This window comes from Lycorma delicatula, chromosome 4 (assembly GCF_047948215.1).
Source record: "Lycorma delicatula isolate Av1 chromosome 4, ASM4794821v1, whole genome shotgun sequence".
Taxonomy (NCBI): Eukaryota; Metazoa; Arthropoda; class Insecta; order Hemiptera; family Fulgoridae; genus Lycorma; species Lycorma delicatula.
The window spans coordinates 41,553,523-41,570,171 of record NC_134458.1 but is presented as its reverse complement, the minus strand read 5'-3'; the positions used below and the strand labels follow the sequence as shown (position 1 = coordinate 41,570,171).

Here is a 16,649-nt window from a genome sequence, read left to right as displayed (position 1 = left end):
CAATCTATTTTTATAAAACAACGTTGGAACTGAAATAGTGAGGAAAACTGAAGTGCTGAATACGATTGTTCAAGCGGCAAAACGAACAGTCCAAAGAATTATAGCAGAAGAGAAATCAAATGAAACTGAAAAGCCATCCTTATTCGTTTTGCTGAGAAAATGTGTAAATCACCCCAGTACTCTATTCAATTTAGATTCGTTTGACATGGATGCTTTGAGGCATTTATATAACCGAAAAATGCGTTCCTACTGTGAAGAGAATTATACAAAAAGGCTGCAAAAGTGAAATTAATCTCTAAGGGAGTGAAAGATCTTTAAGGAGAATATTACATAAAATGGGATTTAGAGGGGGGAAAACAGAAGACAACCAAAAAATACTGATAGAATAGCATGACATTAAAATGCAAAGAATGAAATTTCTATGACAAATTTCCCTGTTTTGTGAAGAAGGAAGACCTTGTATACACAGATGAAACCTACATTCACAGTAGTCATGTGACACCAAAATTGTGGTTTGACACAACAAACCTTCATGAGGGACTGAAAACACCAGTATCAAAGGGCTCACCGTTAATAATTTTTCATGCCGGCTGTAATAAAGGATTTATTAATGCTTTACTTATGTATGAGTCAAATAAGAAAGGAGATTATCAGAAATCGATGGATTCCGAAAAGTACACAAAATGATTACGGGAGAAGTGTATTTCCAACTTGCCACCTTGATCGATCATTGTACTAGGTAATGCATCGTATCAATATTCTGCTACAAAAGCAGTCAAATTCTAACTTTAAAAAGTGATATGATAAAATGGTTAGCCGAACAACAAATTAACTGTTTTCCTGCTATGACAAAGATTTAAATATGCGATACAAAATTATACAAGAAAATCAAAAGCAATTTCTTATAGATAACATTTAAAAAAATTATGGTCACACAGTTTTACGGTTGCCATCTTATCACCCTGACCTAAATGTCATTGGAATAATTTGTAGTCAAGTGAAAGGGCAAGTAGCTAAAAGAAATACAACTTTTAACATGTCAGATGTTTTTAAGTTAGCTGAAGAGGAATTTCATAAATTGTCTGAAGCTGAGTGGAACAATATCTGCGAACATGTTGTCAATGGTGAAAAATAAAATACATTGAAGATGAACATCTATATGATGTGCACATTGAAAATTTTGTGATAAATGTGAATTCAGAATCGAAAATGAGCTCTTTAGAATCTACCAACAACAGCAACTTTGGAATTTGCGAGCTACAGCAATAAAGTGAGTTGAAAAAATAATTATTTAAAGTAATTTAAAATAATAATATTAATTGGGATACTAAACTAGTTTTAATTAAGTCGCATCATATATATTTGTGGTTATAAATATCATCTATATTAAACTGACAATGTTTTCAGTCGGCCTAGTACTGTGCCAAATATTTGCTGAATGCTAGTAGTTTTTTGTGACAACTTACATGCCAATATTTATACTGTTTATGTACTATCAACATTTATAATACATTATCCTTGTTATTTCATTTTTCATCCCACTTCGAAATAGCATTTTTTAATGGAATTCCTCCATGTCTACTTACATTAAATCTATATCAAAATTTTCTTTACACTTAGGTTGATTTGCATTCAAAGTGAATATAGGTTCTCACACAGACCATTTGTCCATGTTGCTTATTGTATGCACTAGGTACAAAGTGCATGCAGTTCTGTGTAGCACCTCATTTCCCCCAACCAGTCTTCAGGGTTAGTTCTTGCTGCTTTTTGAAAACCATCTCATTCTTTTGCTACACCTAGTGTATGTATTAATTTATTATACTGTTTAATCATAAGTTATTTTAATAGCTGTTATTAAACATAATATGACTGTTATAAAATTTAAAGAGAAATTTTCATTTATTTTGTTGAATGACATTTGGTAGACTTACATTGATATATATAATTTTATTTAATAATAGTATTATTTAATTCTATATATACATATAACCAACAAGTTTTAATTATTGATTAAATAACAAATTAAAAAAAAAACTAATAATTGTGCTAACAGTGAAAAGTAGTTAGCTTTTTTATTTTTTTAAATTGAAAATGTGTTTCTGCAAAAGGTGTCAATAAAAGGTGAAAATGTTTCTTAAAAATTTATTCATTATTTTTATTAATAAAATAGTAGTTTATGTTTATGTGTTATGTTAGTGGATTATTTATATTTATGATTGATATTTATAATTAATTTCTCTTTAGTAAGAATTCATATCAGCAATGTCTGATCACAAACTTCTAATAACATGGTTTTTTTTAATACAGAGGATACGTGATTTAGGTCAAAATAATTACAGTGACACATTCATCAGTACTAGTGATCGATCTGATTTAGTTTTTCCTTCTCTTGTGATGTGTGATGAACTACGACGATTGCAAACACCGAATATTCTTCCACCATCACTTGTGGCAAATTTGTAAGTTAAAAGAGTTGTAAAAGATATTATTAAATCTTTTTTAATTGAGAAAGGCCTTTTTCATTACATAGCTGCAGATCTTAATTTTATTCCATTACAAAAACACAACTTTAAACATTTAATCTGTTGTTTTACCTTAAGAACAGCGTTTTCGGTTGATAATAGTGGTTTTAAAACCTCTTTTCCAACCCTTCTACCTGACCAGATTTCGTATATCAAGTATTCCACTAGAAATTTTGTACTACGTGAAAAATAATAAAAGGAGTGTGGAATGGAGCAGATTGTCTTGGTAATAATAATTGCAAGTGAGGTAAACTTTTTAACCTACATTAAAAGTAGTGAAATAAATGCTTGTAGTTGTACTACTAAAAAGATAATGTTCTTTATATTTGTATACCTGATAACATTATCTAAAATTCTGTGCTAAACAAAATCTATTTTAATGATATAAATCTTAATATCAATATATATCGATATAAGTCTTCCACTTAATTCTTATTATTATAATCCAATTCAAAGTGTATATTGAAATTGTCCATTACCAGCTACAATGCATGGTTGCATTCACTGAGGAATGTTCAGGAACATTCATCAGTTTAGCCATTGTAAAAAGCTGGCATTCTCTTATTGTGTATTGTTTTAATTCCTCCTGTATTCTTGGGTTATCTTGTAGACCTTAAGCAAGACCTAAAAGTTGGTCATATAGTGGTAAATTTTGAAAGCAAGGTAGTACAAACCTGTACTTATTGCCTTTTGCTTCATAAATTGATTGAATATACATTTGAGTTTGAACAGTCTAGTATCTGGAAATTCAGCTAGCTCTATTTTTTTTTAGGAATAAAATCTTGAGGAAGTTTTTGTGAAATTAACTAGTTTCATTTTTATATTAAAAAAATTGGGTTGAAACCCTATCTCCAAACTCCATTTGGGCATTCTACTGGACAGATAGGTTGGTTTTTTTGACATGAAACACCTTTAAAATCACACCGAAACATACGGGTACCAGAAAATAAATTTGTAGCAAGGTCTATATTGTTCTGCCTTAATAACTCCCTAACTATTAGTCTCAGAGATATAAATGTGGAGGTTAATTTTATAACTTATATGGTCAGCTCGCCGATATGAATTTGAGTTTGCATCACTGGAAGGGAGGGGGCAAATGGTCGATCTCACTGGGAGATTGGCCAAAACTGGTTCTCTCACTCATTTCCATTAGTGTAGCTCATGACTTAGATGTGATAGTGCAGTGGTTCATTTGTTCATATTTAGAGTTTGTCGAGATAGATTGATTTAAATAATAATAAGTGTATTTTGGACAATATTTGTGTAAAAAATTAAAGTAAACGTAAAAAAAGTATAAAAATTAAATATCTCAGCTTCAGACCATGCAAAAGCCAGTTGGAAATATAAATTATGCATATCATTGGAATGGGGAGGTTATGGGCCACGCACAGGTACCCTAATGCCCATTGAGTGAGCGAGACTGTTTCGGGAGTCACAAAGCTGTCACAGCGTGCTCAGTGAATGATGCTGACAGCACGAGCACCTCTACCGCTGCTGTACCGGAACTAATGGACATAACGAGTGAAGATAACACCCATACATCTGTTGAAGACCTTCCTGGGCTTATGGATATCATCAGTCGAATTGATGCAATGCAGGACCATTGGCGTCCAACGGACAAACGCTTCAAAATGGTGTTTGAAAACGATCCGTGTGGTCTTCTTGCAAAGTTTGTGATCAACTTTGGTTCAACAGAGATTTAAAGCAGGCGAAAGCTCGCAACATTCCTCTTCTTCAGATTAAATTCCCTGGCGAAAATGTAGCAGCATTTCATTTATGCACTACCTGTAGCAAGTCGATAGATGCCAATAAAATCCTGATGTTGTTGCGCTCAAATGGATTTTGATATCCCTGAAGCCAGACGGCCTGCCACTGCTTGATGCGATCTGTGTTCAATTGATATTGCCACGCTTACCCTTTATAAAAATTCATTGTCTATGCTACAAAGGTAATTATGGTATTGTCAGCCAGGTAATCAATGTACTCGTTGATGTGAACAACATGGTGCAGCAACTACCAAGGCGGATAGATGATGACTTTGCCTTTAATGTCAACATAAAGAAGAACCTCATCCACAAATTTAATTATCTGAGTGGTTTCGTATTCAAGTCAGTGAATCAAGGCGTGGCTGCACTACTTGGAAAACCAGCCGCTGTACAAACACTATAACATACAGGTAGACTGGAGTTCATTTGACAATGACAATATCGAGCTTGAGTATTGCATTTATCGACACTGACTCTGCTGTCAAATCAGAGATCCTGCTTGCGAGATAACATATGATGCTATGGAATGAGGAGCAATGCTAGGACATTGACCCAGAGCAGAACTCGTCTCCGATTAACATAATCTACGATGTTAATGGTGAGGAACTATCCTTCCCACAAATATACTGTGGTGTAGCCCGCCAATTCGACCTCAACATGTGTCATTCCATACATGATATCAACCAGCGAGATTCGACGTATTGCAAGTCTGGACCAAGTTCTCCATGTGGCCATGAAGTTGCTTTGCATTCGTGTTGTCGAAGGTATCTACAACATGTTTCGTTGTGCAAGACAAACCAAGTCGATCACATGCAAGATGCTCGAGAACCGAAACTTTATGGATGATTGCATCGACAAGAACCTCACCTTCTTGAAGTCAATACCGAAGTCCGTTCAATGAATTCAGCTGCAACTACAAGTTGCAACAGACCCAGCTTGTGTATGTTGCACTCAGTAGTGTCACATCGATTGATGGTCTGTATCTCATCAACAATACAGACAATTTTAAATTTTATCACAGGCAGGGCAGTGTGGTGCCAATGGTGAAAGAAATACGTGACAAGTATGAGTGGATGGCTAAACATCGGCTGTCCACGCTGATGATGCCAGCAAAAAATTTCTGCAAGCAAGATGTAGCCAATGGCATTTTTCACACACGCTACAAAAACATTCATGTCATCCTCTGCGGAATGAATTGCTTGAGTGCGGACCTGGAGGTAAAAAAAAAAAAGAAGATGTAGCCGAAGTTGATGAAGATGAGGACGACCTCGATGACGGCAACTAGTTTTGAATTGTCTCTGCTTTCAATGCACAAAGTTTGTGGCTCATGCGGGATATTGAAAACGGCAGCATACTCATACATTCCGACTACATGGCAGTTAGAGACTTGGATGTATTACACAAACACTGTGAAGCTTAACAGCTTCAAACTAAAAGCAAGCAATAACACTGCTCTTGAATATCATAAACCGTCTGCCTCGTCCAATTCACCTATGGCACAAGTTTCTGCGATCTACAGAAACTTACAAAGCTTCACAAACTGCAGAAAATTCATCGTCAATGCAGTCAGTTTATGTGGCAACTCCATCTTGAGAAAACATAATGTTGGTGACATATGCCTGGTGGACGTGAAAGTAGAAGATCATCTGCTGTTTATCCTTGGTGCTGTATATATACATCACAAAGCATCAGTCGAAGATGTTAAGCTATGTCTTTATCAATCACTCCTGCTATATTCAGCAAACTTGAGATTATTACCAATCTCTTGACCAGACATGGAGATTCCAATCATTCTCTGTGGTGATTTCAGTAATGATCCATGCTACAGCAGCTCCCTCGTTGACTTCATGAAGAATGAATTTGGCCTCAACTACTTGCCCACAGAACCAACAACACCGGGCAACACCACTATCGATTGTACGTTCACCAGGCACATTGATGTTGATATTATGCTTTATGACTCTTACTTCTCATATCACAGACCAATGATGAACAAAATTGTTGTCAAATATTAGTTGAAATAAATATCATCTACCATTTAGTGTCTATTTTATGTTAAAATTAAATTTAGTATGCAGTCTTTTTTATCTCAATCCAATAAACTAAAAGTGACTCGGTGACATATAGACTGACCAATTTATCTGTAGAGTTGGCTATACGAAGGAACTAAAATTTTCCATTGGAGACTTCCAGTTTTGTTCAAAAAATAGGAAGTGGCTCTCCCATTTAACTCTACAGATGTTGGTCAGTCTGTAGCTCGGAGGAACTTCATCCATGGTCTGTAATGCTTTTCATTAAACGAACAGCTGTGGGCCCCGACACAGCCCCTCCAATTTTTTTATTCTGCTTGGAATGACCCACAGATATGTCGTCAAGCATTATCGGATCTCAAACTTGAGTCTCCTCTGAGAATTCCTCATTTATTACTTAACTATAAAACTTTCTGAGGTCATTATTTTCTGGAAAATCACTATGTCAGTGCTTGATGACATATCTTGCAGGCCATTCTGAACAGAATAAAAAAACCAGCCCTATTTAACTGGGACCCAGTCTGGACAGACTGGAGGTAGGTTTTGAGCAAGTGTTTTCCCTTTGGTAGGGAAGGAAAGAGAAAAACAAGGGGGTTAGGGATGAGACGTGTTGTAAATGGAATAGGTTTTTAGCAGATTTTAAAAAAAGCATATTTACTTTGTAATAATAGTACTGTTGAGCAGCAAGGGTCCACTAGGTCTTAAGCCAATATTTTAAAATTATTTTGCAATAACGCTGTGGAGCAGCAAGGGGCCACTAGTATATCTGTATTGTTAGGTTCAGGGAACATTGATTATATATATATTACATAGCACAGTTGATTAATTATTGATATTTGGCCAAACCTTTTCATTACAGCAACACTATCATTTGTTAATGCAAGTATATCAGTTAGAAGATCCAATTAACAAATTTTTAGCTTCTCGGAAACCAGTTTTAACATTGTTTTAGCATCACAAGAACTTGCTATTAGAGCTAATCTTAAATTAAAATCTTTTTCAAGATGATGTACGTTGATATTCAAACATTGCGATTTCTCTTGCTAGTCCATTCATCTAGAGTTATAGAAAATCTTTTTCCATCATTCTTCAAATAATTAATTCATATTTGATAGTTTCATAAAATGAGTAAATGAGATTCATTACTTGAGAGTTGTTTTGGGGTAAGTAATAGTCTCGTTGTTGTAATGACTAGTATGAATGAGCTTGTTGTAATGCTATTAATGGATAATCCATCCAAGACAGCAAGTCTTGATACAGTTTTTGCTAAACTATTCCTTTTCAAGAAGTTAAAGATGCCGGGTTGTTTTTCTGAACTCTGGCGTTTTTGCGAACATCTCAGCAGATGAGATGTTTTTGTTCATTTTTTCATGGAGTGTATTTAAATGATTGTGGAGGCTTCTCGTGGATGACCCTTTGCAAATTAACATTTTATTACAGTAATTACAATGTGCCTTATCTTTTTCAACCTTTTTGAAATAATTCCAAACATCTAATATTTTGGACTAAAAAAAAATAAATAAATGAAAATACTTACAAATTGATATTTTTAACAGTATAAAAATTACAATAATATCAGATGAGTGAACACTGCAGTCTGTAGCATTAAATAATAAACATGGAAATTGGTTCTGAATTTCATCTAAATAATCTCGACACTTATTTTTTTATGTAGACACTGAAAAAAACTCAATTACACAATCCTACAGTCTGATAAAGACTGGCCCTCTGCACACACTGATCGGACAGTGCATAATGCACATAAATATCTAGTCAGCATATCATGTGTTCTTGTGCAGTTGCACTCCACTCAGGCAATAGTGTTGCCAGACTTTTCTCCAATATATACAACTTGCTTTGCACATTTTTCTTACATTAAAATCATTATAGCAGATTAATATTTAACTGTTATGTATAAATTTAAAACCAGTTTTTTTTCTGGGAAAAAAACGGTTGAATTGCATAATTTTCTTTTAAAAACCGACAAGCCCTAGTTGTAGCAGGTTGGTGTAGATTATCCACGCTCCCCCTTTCCTTATCTATTTTTCTATGCATAAGTATTATGAGTTTAATCAAGAGTAAATAAGCTAGTTAGTTGATGAGCTTTGTATGTTGATAAGTGTATGATGTATGTTCCTTAACTCACATTCTAGTCTTCCATGAACAAAATTCAAACCATTTGTGCAGGTATTCAGATTTTAGATAATATTATCCATTAATTATAGTAAGATATTTTTACCATTTTTATTATCTGCATTGTAACCTTTTCATTCACATTGAACATACTATGACTTAAGATTAATTTTTTTGTCAATATTTGTTGAAACAGGGACAATCCATCAAAGGCATTAGTTTTGTGGAAACCCCCTTCAGAGATTCTTCTCCAGAACAATAGTGAATCGAAGAAAGATTCTGAAAAACAAATTCATGATAAAAAAAATAATAATAATGATGAGTTGGCATCAGAATCTAATAGTGGTCATCAAATCGCTGGTCATAGTTCTGTACAGCAAGGAAGTGAAATGAGTCCCTGTTCTGTGTAAGTAAATTTTATTTAACACATTCTTCAAATTAAGAAAATCCATAATAGTAAATAAATTAATTTGCTGTAATAGAATTACAGACATTATTTATTGAATAATAAAGTAATTTAATATGAATTTATCCATCTTCAACATTGAGGTAAATATGGTTAAAACAGCTGCAATTTTGTGTAATAAATGTACTTGAACTGTAGTTAGTTATTTGAAAAAGCTTTAAAGATTAAAGCTAATGAAATTTAGGTGTAGAGATTTTATTAATATTGTTTTCTTTAAATTCAATTTTATAAGTCAACTTGACATGTAAGTGAAATTTTATTTTGATGGTGATTTTAGATGACTAATGAGTGATCTGCTGTATGTTTTGAGTTTAAATTATTGTACTATACCAGATGTGTAAATATGAAACAGGAATTTGCCCATAGATGGCCCTAGCTGTCAATGTAGTTACCGTCAAACCGCATCATTGGTGTCATTTTCTTTCTTTGACAGCTGATAAAAATTTTCAACTCTCAACAATACAAATTTCATAGAACAGCAGTTTTAATTATTTTTGAACATGTTGAGTTTTGTACCTACAAACTGCGATTTGCAGACAGCATTGATTTTTTGTTACCATTTAAAGAAAACTGTTGCAGAATTGCATCGAATTCTTGTTGAAGCTTACAAACATGCTCTTGGTAAATCACAGTGCATCGAGTGGTTTAAAAAAAAATTCAGAAGTGGCAATTTTGATGTGAGAAACTAAGAACTTGGAAGACCACTGAAAAAGTTTGAAGACAGTGAATTGCAAGCATTTTTGGATGAGGATGACGCTCAAATGCAACAACAACTCATGAATCAATCAAATGTAACACGAGAAGCCGTCTCCATCTGTTTGAAAGCCATGGGAAAGATCCAGAAGATGGGAAAATGAACTGATTGAAAATGAAGATTCCACATGATCTTAATGAAAGACAGCAAGAAAGCCAAAAAACCACTTCCAAAATGCAACTCGCCAGGTACAAAAGAAAGTCATCTCTCCATCAAATTGTGACAAGTGATGAAAAGTGGATATATTTCGAGAATCCTAAACGGAAAAGATCAATGGTAACTCCAGGCAAACCATCGACATTGATTTCAAGGCCAAATCACTATGGAAAGAAGACAATGCTCTGTGTTTGGTGGGATTAGATGGGTCTGATCTATTATGAGCTGCTAAAACCTGGCGAAACCGTTAATACTACTTAAAAAATAATTGATTTGAATCAAGCATTGTGTAAAAAATGATCAGAATATCAAAAAAGGCAACACAAAGTGATTTTGCTTCATGATAATGCACCATCACACACAGCAAAACCGGTCAAGGGAATGATTGAGGTGCTCAGTTGAGAAATACTTTCGCATGCGGCTTACTCACCAGACTTTGCTCCATCCGAATACTATTTATTTGCATCGATGGGACACGCACTTGCTTAGCAGCGCTTCACTACTTATGAAAATATACGAAAATGGCTCAATGACTGGTTTGCCTCCAAACAGCAACGGTTTTTTGGGTGTGGCATTCATAAATTGTCAGATAGATGGGAAAGATGTGTAGTTAACAATGGACAATATTTCAAATAAAATATTTTTTATCATTTTCAAACAATAAACATTTATTTTCTATACAAAAATTCTGGTTTCATATTTACACTACTGGTAAAGTACACTTACTTATTTCAGGAGTATGGACATAGAAGCAGATGGTTTGATCTATTATTTTAGACATATAAATATTACCATGGGTGTACTCATTGTGTAAGTTTCCAAAAATGTCAGTGGTGTTTGTTATATTTTTATTTTATTTTTATCTTTAATATTGTTTTATAATCTATGTGTGTGCTATTTTTAAAAATCAGTATGAATGAAATGTGCTTCTTTAGTTGAGATCCTTCAAAAACATATCAGTAATGTGGAGCAGGAGCAAGTTGGAGAAAAAAAAACTTTATTGGCAAAATAATGTAGGTATTAAAAAAAATTGGGTGAGCTGCGTAGGAGCGCATGGCTGTTGGTTTAACATGAAACGTTACAGATCTTGGATGAAATTCCTCTAAGCTACAGACCGACCAACTTATCTGCAGAGTTAAATGGGAGAGCTACCATCGTATTTTTTTAACAAAACTGAAAGTCTCCAATGGAAAATTTTAGTTCCTTCATTTGGTCAACTCTACAGATAAATTGGTTGGTTGGTATGTCAGCGAGTCACTTTTATTGTATTGGATTGAAATAAAAACAAGACATTGATTGCAAAAATGTGCTGATTTGGAATTGGAGAACAACATAGTCAGATATTTTCTCTTTCTGTTGGCATTATAATCCTTTGTCTCTTCTTCTTTTCTATGAATGCTGTTAAATGCCTAGTAAAATTGTCAAATAGAATCTGGAGATCAATGTTATGTTTGTAAAATTTTTCTGCGGTTTGTCTCAGAATAAAAATGTGGTCTGTTGTAGCTCTACCTGGGTGGAAACCACATCAGTACTCTCCCATTGTATTCCCAGCATAAGACAGTAATTTTCTGCACAGTATGTTGGAGATAACTATATCCAACATCCAGCAATATATCACTCTGTAACTGTAATTTTCACAGTTCATCTTGTAACCTTTCCTCCAGATGACACTATGAGGCCCTCATTCCAACTTATTTCTTCTTACTATACCTTCAGAGTAACCAATAAATCTCTTACCATTTCTGGGCATGTTGGTTTAATGAGAAATTCTGTTAGCTTCACCAGGTGCTTTCCCATTCTTCAATAACTCTTTCCACTTCACTCATTGACATTCATTCTAATTTTATACCATTTCAGCTGACTGACTTGAAACTTTAATTTTTTATATAAATTATTGCCAGTTCAGGATTAGGTTTCTAGTTTATGTGTAGGCCTGAGTTTATAAGCGTTCAGCCTCTCAGTTGGGCCTTTGTGTAGCCGTAATAAAGGAAAGAAATTCATAGGCATAGTCAACCTCATCAAAGCACAACACCAAGCCATTAGATCGAATCTAATGGTTTTTTTTTTTTTTTTTAACTAAAGCACACTGAACAATCTTGACAGAAGGGATCAAGAATTATGGAAATGAACAAATCCTCCCAAATGAGCGCTTCAAGGCCTCTCCAGGTGTCCAGCCTACCTACAACTTCTTAGGAAAATGGGGTGTCTACCTATTATGGGGTGTCTACCTATTAACACATTACTTATCAACATTTTTGTGTTGAACATCTTAAATATGTGTTTCAGTAAACTGTTTTTCTTAACATACTAATGAAGCATACGAGAACAGGATCTTGATTCTCTAAGGAAAACCCTTGTTCATGCACAGAATAGTGTATATGAAAGTATCTAGTGAATATACACTTCAACTATACCTATATAATGAAAGTGTATGTTTTAATGCAAATTTATTGTCATTAAACGGTTTTGTAGTTTGTTTATTATAATTTGGAGACCTTTTCTTACAGTAATACTACTGTAAGAAAAGGACTCCTTAACAGAGAAGTTTTTTTCATTTAACAGGAGTTAAATGAACAGAGTTAAAAGAGACAAAACATTTATGTACATCATGAAACTGAAATTATTTTTCTATATAAATCCTACTTTTTGATATATTTGCAAAAATGGATATCCCTTAAAATCTCTTTAGTAAAATTGTTGTCTTTGATATGCCATGAACAGATTAATTCTTCAAAGTTAGCAAAGAGGAATGTTCAAACAGATTTTTTTTGCTCATACTTTTCCTTTATATTTCTACCTAACCACATGGTAATAATTTATTACAGGAACCAATTTTAAGAAATATATTACTTTAATTTTTCTATTCGTAAGTCTATTATTTGTTACTGAAGTAATTTTTAGTTCTATGGAGATCTAACTTGAAAAAAAGAGTGCTCATTTATGATAATCAAATTTTCTTTGTCTGCACTCACTGGTTGAGTACAAGTTTAACTGTGAAAAAATAAATTTCATTTTGAATTCGGTCACAGTTATTCTTTTATTAATGTGGCGGATATGTATGTGTGAGTGTATGTATAACAGATTTGTTTAAAACATTCTATTTTCATTTATCTTTTTTCTTTATCTTATTACAGAATATGCGGCCTAAGTTCTTTTGATAATTCTTCTGATGATATTGAAGACATGTCAATTGATATGTAAATTAAAGTTCTTATTTGACTGACTAATTCTAGGATAATTACATTTTTGTTATAAATTCTCTTTTATGTGTGTGTAATGTCTTTTCTTCAAAATTTCAGTTGCATTAGTGACATTTTTCATTATAAACTTTTCTATTTATTTTAAGCGAGACATAAGTGTAACTTTATCATTAAGTTCTTATTAAATTTAGTTTGACTTTTTTTATAATGTATATTTTAGTTTTAATTTCTAACTAAATTTTCAGTAAAATGTGTCATTGTGAGATAATTACATACTTGTTGAATAAATCTATGTTTGTTTTGTATGCAGTTTTTATTTATTCAGTATAATTTTTCTAAATGTTATTTACAAAGTCTACTGTATGTGTATTTGGCTAAAACAAAACTTCAGCACTTCATTTTGTACTTAATGTAAACCAGTCCAAAACTTAAAAATCTATCTAACAATATTTCCCTATAGGGAGAGTGGAAACAGTAAATCATTAAAGCAATAAAAACCTGTAGAATTGTGCCTTTGGAAGATGTTTTAAAAGTGTAGTTCATTCTTCAGTGGTATGCAGGTGATGCTGTTAATTGCACTCATCTTGAAGTGGTATAGAAACTCTGTATTTGGTAAAAAATAGTGTATTTGCCACTTAAATTTTTTTATTACAGTTTGTAAACATCATAATATAAAGTATGCTATGATTATTGCTTTTTATTTGCATGGCTAACATAATCAGTTTTATTATATGTGCATTTGCGTTTCAATGAGGTGATCTTCAAAGGTTGATTATGGATATTTGTAGTGTTTGTACATATCTTTACATTTATGAATGAATGTGGGTCATTAACCTACTTTTCTAGTCTTAATATAATATAGTAAAGCGATTGCAATTTGATATTAGATGTACTTTTTGATTACTTTGTTTATAATCAAGTTTTTTTTTAAGTTGTATAATCTGTATTTTGTTAATAGTTTGGAAATCATGGTAGTTAACCTCTACTGAAAATGTTGCCTATTTTTTATTGATTTTGGCAAATTACATTAGCACTAATGCATTTCCTGACAATATATGTATTTTGACTTAACTGAATATTCTACCTAATGTGTATTTTTTGGGTGTGAGATAGTAACACTTAATCCATACTTTTTATTTCATTATTTTGACTTTTCTCTTTGGTTGGGTGTATTAGCTTTTGCTACATTTGGAAAAAGCTTACGATTATGCTGTCTGGGGTGAGTAGATGTGTTAAAACAATTCCATATAGTTAAAAAGGTAATTTAAATGCAGTATGAGAATTTCATTGGTATTTTCTTTTTAATTTATCAAAAATACTAAATTTTAGTCTTAATTGTTCCTAAAATGAATTCAATAAAATTTAATGAATACATGACCAAAATTATGGATAAGTGTGTTAACTAACTTATTTTACTTTAACTAATTTTCTTTTTAATAGAAAAATACCCTAAAATGTGCTAATCATATGGTGACTAATAAACTTCAAGCAGTATCAGTTATAAGAAAAATGAAAAGGTGTTTTTAAAGTATCATAAAAATATTTTTAATTTATGTCCATTCTGTTCAACTGATGAATTCCTTTTCTTATATGACTTGCTTAATATTCTGTTTGTCATACAGAAAATCTAGTCTTATGAAGAAAGGAATTCACTAGTTGAATAGAATAAATCATCACTTAAAAATATCTTAAATGATCTTTTGAATAATTTTTTATCTGTATAATATGTTATTGTCAACTAGCAGACCTGGCAATACTTCACTATTGTTAGATTTGATATATGTATATATTAAATGAACACAACTGAAAGTCTGATAAAACATTAAAAAACTGGACATTACAGAAGTTCATAAAATTTAACCTTTCACTTTTCCCTATTTCCCCTTTTCCTTTCTCTCTTTCCCCTTCCCCTTTCTCAGTTTTCCTCTTTTTTCCCTGCACGTAAATCGGTCCAGTAGTTTTTCAGTCTACAGTGGATACACATATGAACATTACCTTTTATATATACAGAAAAAGAAAGTCTGTTTGTATATTTGTTTTGTAAATATCTCAACCCTAAGCCACCTAACGGGTCCAGTTTTTGCACAAATATTTCTTTTCACGTAACTAATATATATTCTGAATACGAGCCAAATTGGACCATAAATACAATTTTTTAAAAATATCTCGACCCCAGTGCCACCTAGCAGGCCGAAACTAATTCAGAAACTTTCATGGGTGTGCGCACAACAACTCACCAAAGTTTCATCACAGTTGGATGAATGGTGTAGGAACACATATGGGACAAAAATTCATTTATATATATATATATGATTTGTTATTTGGTTCAAATGCATGATGGAATCCTTTGAAATGACATTAAAATATGTTGTTCAAAGTGGTATTGCCTGTATACTTTGTATTATGTCTATGGATAGTGCCATTTTTTTTTCTAGTTAAAGATTTTACACGCATAGTAATTTCATACATATGTATATGTGTAAATTTGGAACTAAAGTGATTAAAAAGCTGCCTATGTGAGATCAAACACAATAATAATAAGTTGGTAAAATTAATATAATACATTATGCTATGAGCCTGTAATGATAGCCATTAATGCACGATTGTGAAGTAAGTTACGATACTCGCCAAGGCTTGTTGTCATAAACTTCACAAGAGTGCATTAATAGCCATTATAGATTTGCATACTTTCTCAATAACAAAGCTCTAAATAGTAAGAATTTTCCTGTAACAATAAAGCTGGGTTATCCCTCATAATTTCTGTACCTATCAATTAATTTAGGCTCTCTGTTATGCAAAAAAAAAAATTGAATTTCCTTATAATGGTAGAAAAAGAAGTATTTTTTTCCCACTAGTATCTTCAAGCTGATTGTATCACTTACATAGTTACAGTTGTAACTAAGGTATTCAAACTTTTGGTATAGTAAAAAGTTTTACTGCCTTGTACATAGCAGCCAGATTTATCCATTCTATATGTTACTTTACTTACTTACTTTAAACTAAGTAAGTTACTTTACTTACTTTAAAATAAGTTACTTTACTTACAGAGTGACAGTAGCCTCAATTCCATCACATTTATTGTTATTGCCAGCTTATTTCCTGATATTTTCTTTATGGGCTAAAAATGAAAGTCTTGCAGTGGGACTCCCCATGCTGTTACATACATTGTATTGTAGTTTTCAATGAAAATTTTTAAGTACAGCATTTCTTTCAATACATATAACATACTGTGTTATAATATTGTCTGGTCTTCACTATTTAGTGACCATTTTTGTGAATGCATAGGTGAAATAAATAAAATGAAGTAACTTCATTTGAGTAATGATTAAGTATTAAAGTGCTTCATCTAAACCAGTTGAATAAAAGGGTCTTTCTTGTGTGAAGTACTACTAGATGTCAAGGGACATCTGAATTCTGGAATAGTAAAGTAATTACTTGGTGCAATAGTTATTTGTGTGAAAGAATAATTTATTTCAGATGTTTCCTGCACAAAAGTTCTTTACCACACATGCTTTGATAATGTATTCTCGTCATATTGATTGCAGACTCAAAAATTTTGTGTTGGTCATCATCAAACAAGGAAGAGGACAAAACTGAAAGAAAATTTGACAGGAATCCTGTT

The 16,649-nt window shown here is 32.5% G+C and overlaps 1 protein-coding gene across 1 annotated transcript in view; it reads left to right on the top strand.

Moving 5' to 3' along the window:
* LOC142322835 (uncharacterized) overlaps nucleotides 1-13,332 on the top strand; it is a 30,433-nt gene extending 17,101 nt beyond the window's left edge. Inside the window, exons 5-7 of the mRNA XM_075361906.1 lie at nucleotides 2,308-2,459; nucleotides 8,648-8,857; nucleotides 12,962-13,332. Of these exons, the coding sequence (XP_075218021.1) occupies nucleotides 2,308-2,459; nucleotides 8,648-8,857; nucleotides 12,962-13,028 (429 nt within the window). The 3' untranslated portion in view covers nucleotides 13,029-13,332. The remainder of the gene's footprint in view (nucleotides 1-2,307; nucleotides 2,460-8,647; nucleotides 8,858-12,961) is intronic.
* Nucleotides 13,333-16,649: the final 3,317 nt, after the last annotated feature.